This window comes from Erithacus rubecula, assembly GCF_903797595.1.
Source record: "Erithacus rubecula genome assembly, chromosome: 9".
Lineage (NCBI taxonomy): Eukaryota > Metazoa > Chordata > Aves > Passeriformes > Muscicapidae > Erithacus > Erithacus rubecula.
The window spans coordinates 23,463,558-23,484,838 of record NC_136660.1 but is presented as its reverse complement, the minus strand read 5'-3'; the positions used below and the strand labels follow the sequence as shown (position 1 = coordinate 23,484,838).

At 44.1% G+C, this 21,281-nt stretch overlaps 1 protein-coding gene across 3 annotated transcripts in view; it reads left to right on the top strand.

The window, feature by feature from the left end:
• SH3PXD2A (SH3 and PX domains 2A) overlaps positions 1 to 21,281 on the top strand; it is a 246,181-nt gene that overhangs the window by 90,354 nt on the left and 134,546 nt on the right. For all 3 annotated transcript variants that reach the window (XM_079312063.1, XM_079312062.1, XM_079312064.1), the window contains 2 exons: positions 7,505 to 7,581; positions 14,707 to 14,798. In XM_079312063.1, coding sequence (XP_079168189.1) covers positions 7,505 to 7,581; positions 14,707 to 14,798 — 169 coding nt within the window. The remainder of the gene's footprint in view (positions 1 to 7,504; positions 7,582 to 14,706; positions 14,799 to 21,281) is intronic.

Here is a 21,281-nt window from a genome sequence, read left to right as displayed (position 1 = left end):
TTGCAGTGTTCCTGTAAGAACCCACGCTGTGGCCACATTATTGCCTGACCAACCTCCCTGTAATAATAACTTTGATCTACGTGGTATGAGTGCAAATATTATTTTATTCAGAGCTCCAGTTCTCAACCAGCTTAAGGGTGGAGTCTCCCAAGCAGTGTTATTGCCCATCATGCCAGAGGATGTGGCTGGGACCTTACTGTGCTTTTCCAGTGCACCTCCAGCTCCCTGCAGTGATCCTGCTCTAGGGTCTCTTATCCCAGTGGATGTAGCCCAAAGGCTCCCAGTCAGCAGGGCTGGTGCTGGCCCAGGGCCTCTGAGGTAGAGTCTCAGGCTTTGTGTCATACCAACTCCTGCATAAATGACAGATCTCATGAGAGAGTGTAAATGTTTTAATAGGCTTTGTTCCTTAAGGCTTTTGCTTTAAAAGATTGAGGTGGGACCATATGGTTCTTTCCTGAGGGTCCATACCACTCAGTGTCAATAGGAAGACATCTGGTGACTGTACCAGACCCCAGTGAGCAAGGTGGTACTTGATGTGGGTTTGGAAAGGGCAGAGGAAGAGCTTTGTTAGTGTAGCTGCAGGGACGTGGTTTAGCCCTTTAGGAAGAGTGTTTTTTATGGTTAAGGTGGGTACAGAGACATTTGAGAGGCTCTTGCCTTGTCCTACTTAGGGGTCAAGCACTGAAGTAGATCTGATGAAACAACCATTTTCACCAGCAAATGTGTAATACCCACAGGACCTGCTGCTTCACAAGCTTGTTTGGCCCACCTACAGTGATCCACATCATTCCAGCACTGCCCGGGGAGTGAAAGGCACTCTGGAACATAGTTCTGAAGGCTGTGGAGCCCTAATGATCTGGAAATCACAGGTTAGGAGCCACTAACTACCTTAGTGAAGGCAGGACAGTGGCGCCAGCCGGTGCAGGAGGAAAACCAAGTGTTTGATCAATGAGATGTTGTGGCTGATGTTTCCCTGGTCAGTTTGGTGCAGGGTTCGGATAGTCTGATCATTATTTAAGCCTCAGTGGTTTTGCACATTAAATGACTTGGCCCTGAATATTTGGAAATGGATCTTTTTGGAAGATGTTCAAAATGAAACAAAGAGTGCAGTGGATGTGGTTGTTATCTTAGGGGAGAAGCATGCATAGGTAAGGATGATGCTTTGGATCTGCATAGGCTGTCCTAGTTTTCTGTGCCTTTTGCTTGAAGCATAGCAAAGATTATGCAAAGAGCAGGACACTCCTGCCTACTCTGAGGAAGCCCTGCTGTTCCTAAGGCATAATTTCTCAGGTGTTTTGAAAACCTGACCCTCTTTTGGCTTCTTGTTTCTGTGGGACTCCATCCTGTTGGTTCCTCCAGGGGAGGGTATGCCTGTTGCTGGCTGCAGGTGTGAGCACCCTCCTCCCTCTGCCCTCAGACACACTGACTGCTTCCTGCAATTAGGAGCCCTTGGCTGTATCAGGATAATGGAGCACTTGCAACCAGCAATTAAACACAAGTTCACTTTCCCCCTTGGAGAAGCTGAGCTGTGTAGTTTGAGGAGGCACCAATTTCACCAGTTGAAGACCTGACCCACTGAATCAACACTTCCAACATTTTGTAACCACCCACAGACTGTGAAGTCCAGTTTTAAGTTCAGGGGTTTTTGGGGGACTTGTGCCTTTACTGAGACCCTCTTGTGTGGGGTGGGTGCTTTACTTTGCTGTACTCTGGTGGTAAAGTTGTTTTAAGTGAAGTGGTGATGGATCTCTGGGTTTGCTGGTGCTCACAGACCAATGCACAGGGAACTGTTCCACAGTGAAAAGATTGAAAGGATAATTTTGTGCATGTTCTGCCTGCCCTTTCCAGACCAAACTCTATAATTTGCCTACACTCCTGCTTTGCTCTGGAGAGGTGGGAGTTTTGCAGCTGGGACATCTGAAGAGGAGATTACAGCAGCAAGGGGTTGTTTGGGTGATAGCAGCAGGACACAGAGTAAAATGAAGTAGCTCTTGGCCTACGCAAAATATTCTGCAAAACATTCTACAAAATATTCTAGAAATTCTAGCTTGAGATTTGCACCCCATGGCCCCCATCTGTCAATCCTGAATTTCAGTGTCAGTGCTTATGGCTTTTCTCTTTCCAGCTGGCCTGATGCTTGAATTCACAAAGTGGGTACTAGCAAAGCTGCTCTGGAGCTGGTGCTGTTGTCCCTGGAGGATAACAGCCACCCCTCCAGACACTGCAGAGCAGCCAGGTTCAGATGTAGGAGCTCTTTGGAAGGGAATCCAGCCTCACCACTTGGTTTTCCTTTCTAATTATTCATGTAAGGGCATATTCTTCTTATCACTTCTAGTGGAGAAAGATTTCCTGGTGATGCTCTTTTATACAAGCCTTGTCACTTCCCATGCTTTATTGCTTCTGTGATTTTCTTTAACATTGCAGCTTATGCACATTAAAAACAGGATCCAAGGGCAGCAGGACACTGTCCCTACCATCCCCCACATCTCAGAGCAATATTGTTATTGCTTCTGTGGCTTTCCTGGCAGCCCCATCTGTCTCCATCACCTCTTGTCACCTTCCATAGTAATTCCTGCTGATTAGCAAAGGCCTTTATCAGCTGAGGCTCTTTGGCAAGACAATTTCAGCCAACAGTTCTGACTCTGTCACGAGTTTCTACTTATTAAAAAAGTCCTTCCCCCTCCCACCGGTGGAAACACTATGAATCATTTCCCTCCCCTTTCTTTGTCAGGAGCAAATGCCATCAGTGTTAGGACCCTGGCACTGACTTTTTGACTCCAGGAAATCATGGGTGAAACAATCCATGGAAACTGGAATCCCCATTTAAAAGTAAGATAATATTTTGTAAGGAACACACCTCCCTTCTGGTTGCTATCAGATTGCCATCTGATTGATAATCACACGTACTTCCATGAGAAAAATATTTTTTTTGTTCTATGCCATAGTGTTGTGTTGTTGATTTGCCTATTTTACACTGCAAGTTGGCAGTGCATGTTTAAATGCCCCATTTGGGAGATAGATTGTGTGTCAGGTGCCTGAGAGTTTGGGCAGGACCCTGAGGTGGATGTCACAGCTTAAATGAGTTGAGGGGATTTAGTGTCATATTTGATTGCAGGCCTGTGCTTATTTGGTGCATAAAATAATTCAGACAGCCATGTGTAAGAATAAGAAGCTTTCATAAAAATACTTGAACAGCAAAATAGTTTTAGTTGCACAGGAAGAAGAATCTTAGCTCAAAAGGAGAACCTGTAACTGCATGAGGGTTAAATTCTTTATTTTTGTTTACTGATGCAACTGATGCAGTGAAACTGCAAAAAGAGTCTGACCTCATCTCCAAAGTACCTCTGAGAAGTTGATCTTGGGTTAAACATATTGTTTGGCAATACATACAGACCTGGAATTTCCCAGATTTTCTGGTAAAAAAGGCAGAAATCAATAGCCCAGTAACACAAACAACTTGAAGAGGCAGAAGGAGGAACTCTTGCTCCTGGATATAGAACTGACAGGAGTCTACAGCTGGAGCTGCTGCAGACAAGGCAGCACATGTCTCTTAAATGTAAATCAGATGAGACATCAGAGTATTTTTAATGCTCCCATTAGTCTTTGGTCTGTCCACTGTAGAATATTTATAATATGGCTTCCTTCACATACAGCATTCTGCAGTGTGGTGATGGTGCTGGAAATTCAAGATTAAACATCAGAATGCATTTGTCCATCATCCCTTTGATAGTGTATTTAGTCTCTGCTTAGTCTCTGGCAGAGGCTGTTTGCATCAAACAATTGGTGTCCTTAGGGCAATCCATCACCCAAACATACCTGGAAATGAGACTCAAGCTCAGCAGTCAGAAAGCAAGACCAAGAGTTTAATCTCTTCTCTGTCAGATTTGTAAGGGAGCTAAAAACAATTTCCCTGCCTCCTTGTAGCCCCTGCAGCAGCTGCCACTCAGTGTCTCCAAAGGAGCAGCAGAGCTGGCAGCTCAGGACTGAGCCCCTGGCACAATGGTGGCAGATCACAAAAGCATCCCTAGAGGATCTCAAGGCCTGGGTATGCAGCACCTCTCCTTGATGGTGAAAGGGGTGATCAGATTTGTTTTAGAGACTGAGAGCTTACAGATCAGCAGTCAAGCTGCTGACAGCTGGCATCTGCTGTGATTGTGGGGGCTGTGTTCCATATGTCCCCTGTTCCTGAAGAGCAAAGACAGGGTTCTTCAAGGCATCCTCTCAGGGATTTGTGTTTTTTGCCTAGTGCTGTCCTGCCTTAACACAGTGTCACCAAACCCCACAGGAGTTTCCCTGTACAAACCACATCCTTGACCATGGCAAACCATTAGGCTGTGGACCCTTCTGGTGAGCTCAGCACAGGCTGTTGGGAGCTCCAGAGTGTTTGGATGCAGTTAAACCTCATGGCACTTGTTAAAGGTCTATGTTACTCCAAGTGTGAGGTGATGCAGGAATAAAGTGATATTCTGAGGATACATTTAAAGTTACAGAATCAGCAGCTGCCAGATAGACAGTCTCCTGCATAGCTTTATTATTCCCACTTTGTGCACCCACTGTGTATACAGGAGGAAACTTGGGTCTTGTGAGAGAAGAGGTGTGTGGTCGTGAAATAAAAGACTATATATATATATATTTATATATATATGCACACATGCACACACACAGAGATGAAGGGATGACTTAAGATGTCCTCTGCTATATTAAACCTGATACTTTGCCTCTTATCCATGTTAATTTCCTAGGAATAATATTTTCTTTAAAGAAAAAATGATCAAAATAAATACTGTTATCCTGCATTAGCAGCAGAGCTGGAGCCCTGTCTTTCCCACGTCTCTCTTTCCAATTGCTGCTGTCTTCAGAGCCCTTGCTAACATGTGCCAGACTCCCCTGGCCCTGGCCAAGCCTGGCACACCAGTGAATGAAATATTTGCACGAGGCAGCATCATCTCAGGTAACCTATGACTTCCCATCTGAATTGAGACAGATTTCCTGTTCACTTCCTAGCTGGGCTGCAGTAGGGTTAAAAGCCATTCATCCTTCTGTAAAATGGGGCTGTAGTGCCTGAGGAGGCTTAAAAGAGCTGCAGTAAAATTCAGGAGAGGGGAAGCAGCAGAGAGAATAGATTCCTTACAGATTCCTTTTCCTCTGGGAAAAGCCAAGTGGCATATAGACCACTACTCCACCCTCGTGAGGAAATTGCCTGAGCTGTTCTGCGTTTACCAGCCACCCTTGATGCTGGTGCTGGGTGAAATGTTCCCTTCCAGGGCTGTCCAGAGGGCTCTTGCTGCCCAGCTCTCTGCCTTGCCTGGATTTATGGTGACCCTGCCTCCCTTGTTAGGCAAAGCTTTCCATTTGTTGACTGTAACTCCATGGTGTTCTAAAATACTCAACCTTCTCCAGTTCTCAGCTTTGAATGCTATACTGAACTGGGTAGCTACAGATCTTCCCCACTGGCCTCATTGAGCCTTTTCCAGTTTCCAGTAGTAGAAAGAAAATCTTCCTTTTGCTGACAGGATTAAAATGGAAGCACCTTCTGGGCTTTGTTTTGTCCTAACACCACAGCTGCCCTGATATTTTCCATCTCCATTTAAGGACTGTATTAAGATTCATCATATCCTGGGGTCTTTTTTGTACTCTGTTTAATATAACATTCTTTATTATTACTTTTAGAAAAGCTGAGTTGCATTTACAGGAGATCTTTCATGTGTTTAAATTTTTGGTTCCTTTATGTTTTTATATGGTCACCCGTTCAACTTTCAACTCATGGCTTGAACTGAAAACAGGAAAGCCAGAAAGTGAGAATGTTTCCAAAATGTCGTTTTCTCTTTACAGTGTATTTATAAAAGTTGCAAAAAAAAAAAAAAAAAAAATAGTACCAAGATCTCCCACACCAGCATTTCTGGAGCACTGAGAGAGGAACTACTCCTTTCTCTATAGCTACTCCTACCTCTTCCTGCCCCAAAAAAGCAGTTTATTGTAGTTATGCAGTACAAGTCAAGTGTGATCCTCAAGGCAGGTAATTCTCACCATCTACCAGAGAAGCAGGAAAGGAAGAATGTTTCAGTGTCTACAGAGGGTCAGGCCCACAGAAGGAAGTGTCACTTTCCTTCTCCAGCTGCTTTTGACTAAATTGCTCAAGCTGAGGTGATGCAATGTCTCAGACACCCATTGAAGATTTCCAGTGACCACAAGGCATCACATCCCACAGGGATGGCTCAACATCTGCATAGTAATGAGATAACCACAGGGAACCCAGGGAGATAAATTGGTGGCACCAGGAAATGGCTTTACCTCACAGCACAAACTGGTTTGTTGCCAGAATTGGGGATAAAGATAAACCACTTTCTTCTGTCTGAAACAAAAGGCTTTAACACCTTCCAGATTAGCAGCTATGGAGGGAAAGGCAACCAAAAGGGGCAGTGTCTGGGGAGGCTTAGAGCCTTTGCTACTGGACTGTCAAAGGCTGCCATTTCATTAACCTCTCTGACTAACAATTAACATCTGATTGTGTAATCATATGAAATCAAAGCCACATATTCAGATTTTGGATCCTATTTGATTTCTTAGTCCAGTTTCTTATCTCACAATCTGTGGATGAGTACCTTATTTGCCTGTCGGCAGAAGAAGTTTGGAGCAGGGTGTGGTATAGATGTGGTTTTTTCATAGACATTTCATGGACTAAATAATGCTGGCAGATACTGTTTTCTTCTACCACAAGGAGAACATACAATTTATTCTTGTCTCATTATATTAAAGAAAATATAGCACAAAAGGAAAAGGGAAGAAAACCACCAAAAAAGGATATGAAGATATAATCCCTTCTAGCCAAAAAAATACCAACTCTATGACATCCTTGTGTGTGGGGAAACTCAGTTCCTAGATTATTTTGATAAACTTTGTTACAATCAGTTTCACACAAAACCGGATTGTTTATTTAATCTTAACTGCTTGCAGAAATGTTATCCAGTAAGGACGTGGAGGTTATTATTTTTTTTAGTTTCAAAAAAGGAGTTTGTTTATTTTTCTTCTGTTATTTGGTTTCTCTGTGTAGATTTATAAGGGCTCTGTCACCAACAGTCTTGTATTTGCTAGTGAGCTGGGTGTGTGGTTTGTCTGCCTGGAAGGGCAGGAGCATCCTCAGTGGGAGGCAGCAGAGTGGGGAGCAGCTGGAGCCCAGTGATGCTTCCTGCACAGCCAGCATGCACATGCCAAAGTGACCCTGAATTGGGAGCAGAGTCATTCCATTCCAGGATAGTGCCATCACTACAAAGGAAACAGAACCTTCTGTGTGATCTACAGGATGAAATCAGAACCCCCCCTCTGTCCCTTAAGTCTCTGTGTCCCCGTCCAGCAGCTCACAGGGGCAGGACTGTGGTGGCAGGTTTTGTGCTGGCAGCCATGGCTGGAGCCAGGGATGACACTGTCTGCTGACCTGCCTGCTTGGCTGTGCTACCCCACATGGCAGGTGCTGCCCTAACCCCCCTTTCATGTGTTCTCTCCTTAGGCAAGATCCTGTTCCGGAGGAGCCACGTCCGAGACGTGGCAGTGAAGAGGCTGAAGCCCATCGACGAGTACTGCAGGGTAAGGCTCTGGGGAGCTCAGGGCTGCCCTTTCCCTGCTGGATAGTGCTGGCATCCACCACAGGAGGGATGTCCTTCCCAAACACCACCAAGACTAACAGGGCAGGTGGAAACAGGCTGCTGTTTGCTCCCAGGGTCCTTGCAGCATTTTCCCTGGCAAGCTTTATGTGCTGGTTTGGTGCCTCATTCACTCAGTAAAGGCTCTAAGCCTTTCCTGCCCTAAATATGGATTTTATTTCTGCATCAGCCTCGATGATTCAGGAGTTGGGCAGGCAGAGTGACACAACTAAGGTGGTGTTTTCTTCTGTTTTCTGCCTGTCTGTTCCCTGGTGCCACAAGAGGGACAGTGGTGGCAGGTGCAGCACTGAGGGTGGACCTGGAGTGCTTCTGCTCATGAGTTACAAGCCTGGAAATTTGTTGCTGGACAGAAAAGCATGACTCTTTGAGAAGAAGATTAAGCCACCTAATCTTTTCTTTCTATCCTAGAGTTTATGATTTGATGATAATTAATTCTCTATGAGTAGAATAAAAGTCATTTGTAAGCAAGTAGGATTTTCAGTTTTTGCAGAGGTATTGAGCCTGTCAGCACATTATTTAAACCCCAGACTTCCTCTCTTATTTCCCTTGAGGTTTTCTTTCCATTTTTAGAAAGTCAGAGGAGCAGGTGGAGGGGGGAAAAAAGCATTCCCAAGAACTTCTCCAGTCAGACATTTGCTCATCCACAATTGGAAGCAGATTGCCAAAGTGCCGGAGGCGTGCAGGGGGTGGTGGTGGTGGTGAAACCCATGCCATCTGCACCCCGGGGCTGAGGAAGCTGAGATTAAACTCTTCTCTCATGAGATCAGGCTTTCTTGTGTGACAATTAGTGTACTGTCTTCCTGTTGGCAGCCAAATGACTCTTTCTGAAATATGTGGGTTCTCACTGGGTCCCCAGCCGCCCTCCTTCAGGCAGGAACTGCCGGCGACAGGAGCAGTGAGGGCTGGCTGATGTCAGGGTCACCCAGCAGATGGGTGGGGGAAGCAGGGACTTTGTCATCCAGCAGTGAAAGCAGTGACCAGGGCAGCTGGTTCTCTGGGACCCCGTTGTGTGTGCCCCAGACAGACCTGACCTGACCCTGCTGGGCTCCACTGACCATGGCCAAGGGATGTGTTGTGGCTGTTGGCACATTCCTTGACACTGTGGTGCTGTGATTCCTGCTCTCCTCATTTCCTTTTCTCTCTCTTGGAAAAGTCTGGCTCAGGTCACAGAATCATAGAATGGTTTCACTTTGGCTCAGCTCTGCTGCTGCTGCCCAGACATTGCTGGATCCCTGAAGCCAAGCTGTTTACTTAATCCATTTATTGGTAGCTGCTGCTGTTGTGAACAGAGACCCTGCAGTGTTGGATTAGCCCACTTTCCCCCAGCCCAGTGTTCCTGTCTCCAGTAGCAGCCACAGTGGTTTTTAGCACTGAGTATCACAAACCTTTAGTGACTCCTCCAGAATATTATTCCAGTGCTCTCTGGCATATACATTTCTTGTGCCTGATGTAGTGTCTCTTTATTTCATTTGCAGTTTACTGTCATTTGTATTGAATTTGCCTTTGTACCCACTTTCTGCTTTTCTACCCCTCTCCAGCAGATGTTTTGACTCTTTAGAGAATTGTATGGAACTGCAGAGCAACAGCATAATTTTGACAAGTTCAGTCCTGCTTCTGTAAGAGTTCAAAGCTTATTTCCTGTGTTACTTCTCAAACGGGTAGGCTGACAAATTTGAAAAAATTAGAGAATTAGACTGGAATGATGTGGGTGAAGCTGACAAAACAATAGACCTCTGTCCACTGGAATCTGTGTGGCAGCAGAGGAGGGAGGAAGGTTAAAATTAAAAGTTCATGGCTTTTTCTTTTTTTTTTTTTTTTGCAAGATAAGAGTTCTCTATTCATTTCACCTGTGCTGGAAAGCTGAAGCACAAATGTTTGACCATTTGTTGTCTTGTTTTTGCAGACTGTCTGTGAGTGTGGCAATTTGCATGGTTGAGAAGCAGGTCTTACTCCTGCTGTGTGGATGTGTTTGTGGTTTCTGTGCCAGGAACAGGCAGAGGCTGTCTTAGACCTTGTGGGGATAGCTGGCAGTAGGGGAGGTCTGCAGAATATTCTGTATCAGGGGCATGATCCCTCTACAGCTTCAACCTCTGTACCCCTCATGCCTGGGTTATTCCCAGTGCTTTGTAGCAGCTTAGAGAAATGCCATCACACAGGTAACTGGGCCAGTGGTTTTGCTAAGGCTGCAAGAAACTTTGAAGTTGCAATGGAAACGAGAAGAGTGGGATACACAGGAAGATTTCCAGGAGTTTTCTCATCTGTAAACATGAAAGTGCAGAGTCTGGCTGTCCTCACTGGTAACCTGAGCGAGTTACCAAACAAACTGTGTTTTGCCAGTAAATGTGTGCTGCCCACTGGAATTAGTCTCTCTGGATAATTTCCCTCTTAACTGTAGGCTTAGAATTAGTTTAGTGTGATTTAAGGTCTTCTGGGCTCATTGGGTCTGATTTTCTAAATTTGTTTAGGAATTTTTGCCAATGTGAAAGAAAGAGCAACTTCATAGACCTCCCTTCCCAAGAGTCATTTTATTTATGAGGTTTTTGATCTCTCAAAAACACCTCTGGTGAGTGTTTTTCTAGTATGTACCATCCTGTCTTCAAGAAAGACCTTTCAGGTCAGTGGGTTCACAAAACCATTGCTCTGTCCTTCCACAGCCCTTTGGGAAGACACAGGCCAGAATTTGCTGACTTCCATATTTGTGTGTTGATCCTAATTGAGGGAAGCATCTTGGTGCAGGGTAGACCTTAAAATGTAGCGTCCCATTGTCATAAACACTAACCTGGATTTGTCACATGCCTTCATGCTGTCCCATAAAGCTGGATATGGCTTTAGGTAGAAGCTTAGGGCCTTTTCTGTAGTGAGGCTTGAGTACACAAATGGACACATCTAAATAAAAACTAAATGAGCAAGTCACACCAGTGCCAGGAAGTACTGGTCATTCTTTTATTAATGTTCACTATTTGAGAGACCATACTTCACAAACATAATTACCTCCCTCTTGGTCTCTCAGTTTTGCCTCTCTTCCAAGGTTTAATCCTTGAACCTGTCAGTACAGGTACACAGACATTTCTCTCTCTTTGCAGACATATCTCTACCCCTTCCAGAGCTGAACACCTATGGCAGGGGGTAGACAAAGCATCCTTTGAAGATGCTGCTCTTTATCAAGCAGTGATACAAGCTGATAGACAAGTGTGACCAGTCTCCCATTTAAGACACATAAAGTTCACTGGGATGAATACCATTCTGTGCATACACACACACACGTGCTGTGCATGTCTACATAAACACATCTCTGCATCAGTTTTTTATGAACTTATCTGCATAAATGCATCCCACAGTACTCGTTATGAGAACCTGCAGGGTTTTATACCATCAAGCCTTTGAGCTGTGATACAGTCCCACAGAGCAGTTTCCAGTTCATGTAACCTTAAGCAATGAAGCCCTGCCTGCATTGGTGCTCTGCTGGCTTTGATTGCTGTGTGTGGCACGCAGCAGCTTCCCACAGGTGGGCTGGTGCTCTGAGAGAAGCTGCCATCCCCAGCACCCTGCTCACACCCTGCCTAATGGTACAGCTTTTCAGTGGCCTTTTGAGTCACCTGCTCTGCAAGACTGTAAACTGTAATACAGAGACATTACAGATCATTACAGGCTGGGATGACACATAAAAGCCTTTCTCCTGGGGGATGTGTGAGGGCTGAGCACACCAAGCAAGGAAACGTGCTGTTACTGATAGTACTCTTGCACTTACTGCTTGTGCAAGGCTGAGTTCTGCTTGCTGGCACTTATTATCTCTCACCTTTCCTGTGCAAGTTCCTTGCTGTTCCTGGATGCTTGTTTGTAGCTGTGTGCATTTAGCTCTGGTTTCCACATCCCCAGAAGAATGCCACTTCCCTCTCCTTTGTGTTCCTTTGTCTTTACACTTCTTCCCTTGACCCTGCAGTCTTTCCTTCAGGCTGTTGCTGCTCTGCCCTGGAATTGTCGTGCTGGAAATGCCAGAAGTTTGCATTTCCCCCTTGCAGAGTGGAAGTGGTGTTCCTCACTTCCTCAGTGCACCTTTTGTTTGCTCACTGGAATCCTATTGGCCTTGACTTGTTCATGGTGAATGCTGTATATTTGCTGAAGAGACACTTGACTCACTATACAAAGTTGCTGCTCTTCAAAATTTAATAGAAGGGTCCTCATTGGTTTTACCCTTGGTTGCACTTTCTTTTACCATTTCTTAGAGTTTCTTACCACTTATTTGGGTTTTGTTCCTTAAAAAAAAAAAAAAAAAAAAAGAAAAAAAAGAATGAAAACTGACTAATTTGACTTAACACCTGAGCTTCCCAAAAAACATGCAATGGCAAGATATTATGGGGTGGATTTCAGTCCATCTCTGTGCATAAGGCTGGAAATTGCAGCATGTTGTGAGATGACTCAGAAGCAGAAGAGCCAGCCCTGCCCCAGGGTGGGAAGGGGGATGGCTGGGTGTGGAAATGACTGGCAGATTTTTATCCAGTCCCTGTGAAAGTTTGGAGTCAGAGAGGTGCTTTTCAGTTATCCCCTTCAGCTTGCAGGACTACAGTGCTTCTGGGGATTTCCAGAATCAGCCAACCACTGATTCAGGGGGTTCAGATTTCCCAAAGCTTCCCTTGGTTCAGAGACAAAAATCTCCACAGCAGCTTTGCATTCCTCCATCACTGTAAACCCACTCTGTGCTCAGGCTCAGTGACATCTGGAGCCTGGGAAGGATGAGCACCTGTAGGGAGGTGGTGGCTCTTTGAGAGGGTCTCTGATGTGTGAGACCCCCACACTGGGGTAACTCAGGAATTTGTGTTTCTCTAGTAATGATACCTATCATTTGCAGGGCTTGCTCTTGCCCCATTGTCTGTGCAAGACTGAGCCCTTTTGGATTTCAAAACACACTGTAGATATTGAATATCTGAGCCTCCTAACCTTTCTGCAGATTAGCTAAGTGTTATTGCTCAGCATTGTGAGGGGGTAACTGAAGATGTATCCCAGCTGAATTTGATGAAAAGAGGTTAAGTAACCTGCCCTAACCAAAAAGGGTGTGAATAGTAGAGCAAGCACTAATTATCAGCTCCATCCACTGTTGGTTAGACAGCATTGCTTTGCTGTCTCTTGCTTGGGGTGCAGATGAATAAATGTTGCTTATGTTCTTCTTAGCCCATGCTGGTGAGGCATTTCTCTTTCAACATGCTGTGATCATTACTATTCCTGGGCACTTCCTGACTTCCAGTGTTATTCCTGGTTGGCCAGCTGGATGCATGTATTTATGTACAGTAGGAATAAAGGCAGAGCTCACACCTTTGTTCACTTTTAGACAAGTTTGAACAAACAGAGGTGGAGACCAGGGCATCCTTTGTTCCCATAAATAGTTTGAGTTTTCCAGCTGTTCCATTTCTTCCTGCCTTAGTGCAGCAGCCAGTGGTGCTTACCCTGGCACTTGGACCCACCAGGCTGTTGCCTAGCTTCTGTGTCTGATGCTGTTTCCTTTTTGAAAGGCATCTTTTTCAGCTCTGTACTGCAATTCCACATGAAAAAAGGCCAGAGCCTCATTTTTCACAGGCCCAGTGATACTAAATGGATTTTCCTAATCTTATAACATCCCCTCACAAAGGAAAGAAAAGCTGTAGGTGTGGAAGCATTTGACTTTGAATTTTTGAACACTTCAAAACAAGACCCCATCATCTAACACTGGAGACCAGCAGTTTCATAGCAGGATTTTTCCAACTATTTTCCTTCACATTCCCAAGCAAACATGGTCTTGGAAACAAATCTGGCCACTTCTAAAGCCTGGTTAAAAACAGCTGTGATGGTAACCAACTTCCTTGTCCTGCCTTTGTGCTTTGGTTGGACCTTCTGATGTGTCTGACCAAGATCAGTCAGATGTCTCATGGTTAATACAACCTATTCGCCCTAATGCATCTTCATTTAGTTCTGGTGCAGTTTTTCATCCATCTTTCAAGATTGTTTGTCCTACTTTCAACTAGGAGAAGAGCCAGACAATCTCATTTTGTCAAACAGGTTTACAGCAACTCTAAGAAGCCTGGTCTATATTTAACCTGTGGCCTATTTTCAGCATAAGTTAGTGCAGGAGGAGGTGAAGTCCAGCCCCTTTTCCTCTCCTGCTTGTCATTTCTGGAGGCAGTCTCAGTCATGTCACTGAGAGTTGCTGCCCCATCTCTGTGGGCTGGGGACAATCTTTGAGTTTTGGCACCATGGCACTCTAGATTTTGAGCAGCAAATTCATAGCATGTTTCTGCTTTGTGTGCTTGTCTTGTTTTAGGTCTTGCTTTCCAGTGCACTTCAACACAGTGTGGTTGATGCCCAGACTGTACTTAGCTGTTGGTGAATGTGACAAGTGCCATGTCCCTCTGCCAAAGTGAGTGCACAGACATTGTTAGCCAGGATGTGCTGTGCAACCCTCTTCATGCAGAAAAAGCCTCTCTGTGTTTTGATTGGGCTTCATTTGATTTTTTCAGACACTTAATCAAACTTCCTTTCTTGTTAATTTAGGAGCAAATTGTTGTTTGGTTTGGTTTAGTTATGGGGGTTTTTTAGCAAGCTCTGCTTTTTGTGTGGACAGTGCTTAATGGAAAGCTCTATGAAGCACATTAATCTGTTGTCTGAGTGGGTGTTGAGTTTGTGTGCATTGACATAAGGCCCATAAGCCCTAACCTCAGTGTTTGAGGTGCTGTGCAAGCCCATGTCACAGACTGTCTCAGACACAGAGCACTTCTAAGCACATCTAAGTAATGTCATGGTTTTGCACTTATGGACCAAATTCTGCTCTTGAGCAGGTAAATTACATTGGCTGATTCTAAGAACTGTTGCTTGTCTGAATTCATTGCTTCCTACCTGACACTTACAGTCAAGGCTTGCTGTTTCCTTTCTTCTCAGGTAATTAGCCAGGCATTATGCTGTTCTTAGTATTCCTCTCCCCCTGCCAGACTGTTTTGCCTCCTTGTGCTTGGTAGTTTAGATGTTTGAGGCCATGTTTCAGTCTTGGCTTATGTCTAAGTGCTTCTCACTTTTTGTTTTGCAGGCACTGGTTCGGCTTCCTCCGCACATTTCACAGTGTGATGAAGTCTTCAGGTTCTTTGAGGCTCGCCCAGAAGACCTTAACCCTCCAAAAGAGTAAGTGTTGTGATGGTTTTCCAGTGCTGCCCCGTACATTTTGATTAGCTGGAAGGAAAAGGTCATTTGTTTTTATTAGTGCTGCAGACATGGGAACAGATTTTGTAGCTTTCAAGCACTACCTAGAAAATGCTCAGAAGTTACACACAACCACCTTAGGTGAGTGGAGGACAGGGAAGTCAAGCAACCCTTTAGACACAATTTTCAGCCATCCTCCACCCACCTATTGTTTCTTGCTCTTGGTTCTAATGAGGGAACCTCCCCTGGTTTTGTGGGTTTTACCTGATAGTTATCACCAAAGAGTCATTTAGTTCCCAAAAAGCATTGGCTCAGTAGCAGGGGGAAATCCTGCCAGTAAGCACTTGGCTCATAATTACCACTGCTTCTTTAAATGTACTCCTGCACAGAGATACTTAGGTAGGGAGCAAGATTGTGGTCCAGATCCAAAATTGTCTCTGGAGAGTCTATTCTTTCTTAGCAGGAAGCCAAGAAAAGGAGGAGGGAAAGAGTTCCCATTAAGCATGAGACAGAATTGTAGCCTTTACCTTGGAGCAGACAGGCTGATTCATGCTGATGCAGTTAGGGTTCATAGGACTAATTTATCCAGGGAAAGCGTTGGCAGGAGGGTATTTACAAGCAACACTGCTGCCTTGCCTGGTATTTCCTTTTCTCTTTCATCCCAAACAGGATATATTTTATTGTACTCTGCAATAAGATTTTTACTTGGTCCCATTGTGTTTTGTGCTCCTTTGTTGCATGATTTGAAACTTGATTGCAGGCTGTGTTACCATAATTTGCTTTCTCCTGTGTTTGCACAGCCCACTGGATAAGGGGAAATGGATGCAAAGCTTATGGGCTTTGGGCACTTCAGCACATGCAAACCTGTAGTTATCAGGAAGATTTGTACTGGTTTCAGCTGTCTCCTCCCATGCTGATGAAAAAGAGAGGAGGACCTTTGCAATTTGATTTCTCAGACTTTATTTCTTGCACATGCATGGGTTTTTACAAGGAGATGTATTAAAATGTGTACTAAAGAAAACATTGATAGTATTGCTGAGAGCAGTGTATTTTGGTTTCATGAATGAAGAGCAGCTTTGATTCAAAAGTCTGGATAAAGAACTGCTTTTTTTATTTCCTATCTAGCCTTAATTTAGAAAAATGTTTGGCAAGAATAAATATATTTGCTTGTTCATTGCTAAGCACATATTGCAAACTTAGAAAACATTGCAAGAAAATTAGCCTGTCACACTCCTGAGACCTGCTGATTATCATTGTTTCTGTTTAGGGTCTGCAAGTAGGTTTGCAAAGGTACTTGATCCCACAACATCCCATTTGTGATGCAGACACATCCCCATGTGCCAGGCAGAAACAGACACTCAGAAGAGGAGCTGGGTCCCAAGAGTTAGGAAGAGTTCACAGGGAGGGTGTCAAATGGATGAGTCTGCTTGAAACTCCTGTCTGCTTTCTGTGCTGATGCAGACCCTGCAGCACCTCTGCAAGGACTGGGACCCAGGCCCACCCCAGGTGTACACTCACCACTATGGCTTGTGTCCCTTGTCCCTACTCTAAGTTGTAGAGGGCCTGTTTGACAGCCTTGAAGGAATTTTCAAGTTATGCCTTTACTTCCCTCTGGAAATGCAAAAAATACTAAATGTTCTCAGCCCAAGCCTTGCATCCTATTCCAACCTAGTAATAAGTGTGATTTATTTCTCTGGAAAATGTAGAGCAATAACCTGATTAAATCTCACTTCACTAATGTCTGCAAGACATTAATCTAGCTGGGTTTAAACAAATCCTACCTCGTCTTCTGTAAGCAAACAGATCTTAGGGAAGGTGTCTAAGGTTTCTGCTGGGAGTGCTTCACAAAAGATGTATTGTTGAAACTGAAGATTAGTCTCTACAAAAAGATGATGTAAAAGCCAACGGAAACATCTTGGTGTTTTTCTTCTGTGAACTGAGGGGGAAGGGAGGAGATCTGAGGCTCACAGGACCACTGTGTAGGGTCTGGGGGAAGGACACCTCCAGGGCGATTCAGAGCCTCAGCAGGCACTGCAGGAAGGAGCATGATTCCAGAGAAATCCCAATTTATTCCCTTGTTTTGTTACTCTGTCAAGCCCCTCAGAACAGTGAGACAGTGGTACCCAACCCCTGTGAATTCAGTCTGCCCTGGACCTCATGGTTCATCATTCCACTCACTGGAGGTAGGGCAGTAGCCTGGAGGCATCATCTAGACTATCCTAATTATTTTATCTATTTCTTCAGATGCTTCTTTTAGCTGTCAGCACAGAGGTGGTTTATATGTTAATCTGTCAGCATAGACATTGACATTCAGCTTGCTGGGTTAAAGAACAATAAGCAAGTGACTCAGCCACCAAGGGGCAGTGAACAGAATTGCTTGTGCTGCCTACAAGTTTCCTCTCTGTGCACAATGAGAAGATCTTTAATTTCATGTTGACCTGCTCAGTTTTTCTGCAGCAGCTTGGCCTCATAAGACAAAGCCTGACCTAGGGTTTAATTAACTAACTAATTTTCAGGAGTGTAACCTTGATCCCATGGGCATTTGAGTTGTTGAGCCCAGAGAGTCCATTGAATTAGTGCATGTCAGTGACTAAGCATGTGCTTCCAGACAGAAATACATGGAAGCTTAGACTTCAAGGGAGGAGGCATGAAAATGTCTAGTTTACCTGGCAGCTGGGATGTGCAGAGAGGTGTCCATGCCTTTATTTGCTGAGCCATGGTTTGCAATGATATACTAACCTATGTGGTGCTGCATTAATTCAGCTGCAAACTGAGCTCTTCACTTCTGTTCCTACTGTCCTGAAAGACACCAAAATTCCCCTGTAGTTTCTTAGGCACTTTTACAAATGTGTTTCTGGCTTCTTCCCTTCTTACAACTCTTCATCAGCCCTACCCTTGCTTCTTCCCTGCTTCTGTGTGCAGTCCTGCCTGGGTTGTGCTGTGTTTGGCTCTCTGGCTGTTTCCTACAGAGCCATTTCCTAGTGCTGCTGTCCCCAGCTGCCCACAGTGCTGAGCACACACCCACAGTCCAGCTGCAATAAACCTGGGCTTTCCCAATGCTGCACTAATCTGGCCAATTTGTTCTGTTGAATTCACAGCTTAGGTTTTCTGTTTCCTGTTTTGGTGATGGTCCAGGCTTTCCAGTCCTGTCACAATAGGCAGAAGGTATTTCTTCCAGCCCATTAAATCTCTCCTGGGTACAGCAGCTTGCAGGCAGAGAGCTGGAGAGATGTCTAAAGAAATCTCAGCATTTGTATTGGCTGAATCTCCTCCAAGCCTGCTCCTGCTGGTGGAGACAGCTCCCAGCAGCAGGTTTCCTTCATGTGGCATGGGACAGACCATAGGAGGACACTAAATTCCTGTGTGGGATCGTGTGGGAGCAGTCTCAGGCTGTTTCACATGGTGAAAGTGTGGCTTTTGCCAGGAGCTGCTGGGCCATGGGAGCAGTGATGGTTGGGAGCTCCAGTGATGGTGTCCCAGGGCAGCTGCTTTGACTGCTCTCCCTCCACCCCCTGCATCAGCCACAGGGAAAGCAAGCTTCAAACCATCAGCCCAGGTACAGGAGGAGCAGTTTTCAGCTGCTTATGTTCCAAAATGTGACATTTTAGTGTTTGGGCAAACAGCTGTGTCTGTAGGCACACGGCTGGGCTTGTCCTTTACCATGCCAGGTCCTGCACTGCCATGGGAAAAGACACTGTGAGGTAAGAAAGGAAGCGTGTTTTTATTTATCCATTGTTCTAAATAAACTCCATGTCACTGAAAACCATTCATTTACTGGATACTTCTGGTAATAATTATAATTACTGATAACTAAACCAGAGGTAGATTAATTTCAGATTTCTGCTGGGGATTTAAATTCAAGGCTGAGGTCAGGCCAGGGCTCACAGTCAACAAACAAAATCTTAGAAACCAATTTTTTTAATGATTCTGTTTTACTAGAAATAACAGAAATACCCCAAAAGTAGGATTAATCAATTAGACATTGCATATGGTTAACTGGTTTTAGGGCTTTTTTGCAGTGAGTTTCATAATATCACAGCCAGACCACTCTTGTGAGAGTTTGTTTTTTCTGTGTCTAGATCCAGCCTAAAGAGCAGATCAAGAGCCAAGGATTCAGTTCTCCAATACTTCCCCCTACAGAAATGCATGCAGGCTCAAACAAGATTTCTGTGTAATCCACCACTAATAATATTATCAGCTGATTTAAAAGCAGTGTTCAATATCTGAAAGCAATTTTCCTCTAAGAATCATAAAGCAATTTTCAAACAATATGCAAATCCAGAAAAGCTAGGGAATTTATAGGTGTATGACATATTATGAGGGTTCATGCAGAAAATGGAATTAATGCTGAAGGTGCCTTTACTAAAGAACAGAAGTGCTCTATTGTGCTCTGTAGCCATGAATTTTACTGATCCTATCTCTATGAAATAAATATTGGTCTAACACTCAGATGCTCTGATGCCACTGTTAAATGGGAGCTGGATTCTCCTCTTATTCTTCATGTATTACAAATTCCTGATAAGGATACTGAACAGAAATAGCCAGGGAAATGGAGTGACCATGTTATGGAAGCCGCTTTAGCTTATCAGCACATTGGTGCTAAAGCACAACTCCCTAATACACTATTTTCTATCCATAAGCATGACTGTTTTTATACAGACATGAAATTCTATAAATACAATTATTTTTGTGTCCCAGATCTGCTCTGTAATAACAATTCAATTACCTATTGGTAGAGGAGGAAAATTTTTCATGTGTGAAATATCTGTATTTATTCTGATTTGTTTGATATTATGAAAATATTTTCTCTTACATTTCATCCCTTACATTTCATTGCTTATATTTCACTTTTATCACTTTTGAATTGTGTTTCCCAATACACTGGACAGTTGAGTGTCTGAGCAGGTATGCAATGAGGAAAGCTGGTGGGGTGTTTTTGTGATTGCTCTTTCTTACAGGACTTACAGTACAGATAATTTCCATGTCATTTAGGAATGTGGTCAGCACCAGTTGATGACAGTTGGCATTACAGTCCAAACTTGGCACTGTTACTGTGGCTGCTCAGTGCACACATTTTATTTGGGAAATCCATTCCACTTGAGATAAGCAGAATAGAAATTAATTTCCCAAAGAAATGCTAAATCAGAAGAGATAGAGGTTTTATTTTTATCTGATTTTTTTTTTTTTTAAACTTGAGAAGCAAATTATGAAAAACAGAGTGGGAAAAGTTCTGATTAAAAATTGTGGCAGGATAAGGCAGTTAAAATCCATGGTCTTGAAGGGAAAAAATTTAATATTCTCAAAGAATGATTTATTCACTGAGGTTTAGGTAGCTAAGGATGCAATAATGAGTTAGGGCTGTTATTGCCAAAAGCCTTGCTTGGCTACTCCTAATTAGTCACTCAGCTCTCACTGATTTCACTGGGAATTAGGTACCTCAGCTCTTTGAGCATCTCAGTGTAGTAGAGCACCCGTGTTTATTTTCTGAAATGAGCTTGGTTTAGGGCTGTATTTATTAGTAATATTTGCCCTCAGCACCTAAATTTGTGGAAAAAAATGTTCCTTCAGCTTTTATATCTCAGAAGTGCTTTACAGCACCCTGCTCCCAGCGTGGGATGTCACAATCTGTGTCAGGAACAGAGGAGGCAGGTGTGGCTGTGCCCAGAGAGCAGCAGCTCAGTCTCTGGGACACGCCACTGTCAGTGGGGCTGGGGCTCCCTGTGTGCCTCTCATCAGTGCTCCTGATCCCTGGAAGGTCTCACTTGGAGATCCTTATCTTAAATAGACTAAGCCAATGCAGGAGTGGAAATAAGGAAGTAACAGATTCATTACTCATTTTATTCTTTAGTTTCACATGGGACTTTCCCTTTTGTTTGTAGCAATAAAATGATTTGGACTGGGGTATCAAATGGAGGGTATTGAAATTTGCTACTGGCTGCAGCATTGGTGATACCACCAAATAGCTAAGCCTTCCTGAGAAAAGATTGGAATCTTTTTTGCTACTCTTTCAGAAAATGAAAAAAAGAAATTACATGTAGATAAATATCATACAATAAACCCAGGGGAAAATGGAAAGCATGCTAAATGAAATAGGTTCAGCAACAGAAAAAGAATATATAGAAAAATGGCAGCTGGAGCAACATGAGCTTTTATCCCTTGCCTTGGGTATCACATTTGGGTTGGCTTTTAGGCCTGACTGTGAAAGGACACAGAGCTGAGAGGAGCAAAGACACTTTAATGTACTGACACAGCACTGGCAGCCAAGTGTACAGAAATAGCTTTTGCCTGGGTTGGTTATAAACAGGCTGCAGGGTTTAAAAGTGGGATGCTGTCATGGGCACAGGATGGATTAAGAATAAACAGACTTACTCGAAATTCATCAGTGTGAGAATGAGATTAGAGCTCTGCCAACACCCAGCAGCTTCAGCAGCAGCACTGGACACTGCCTTGCTGGGGTGAAAGGCA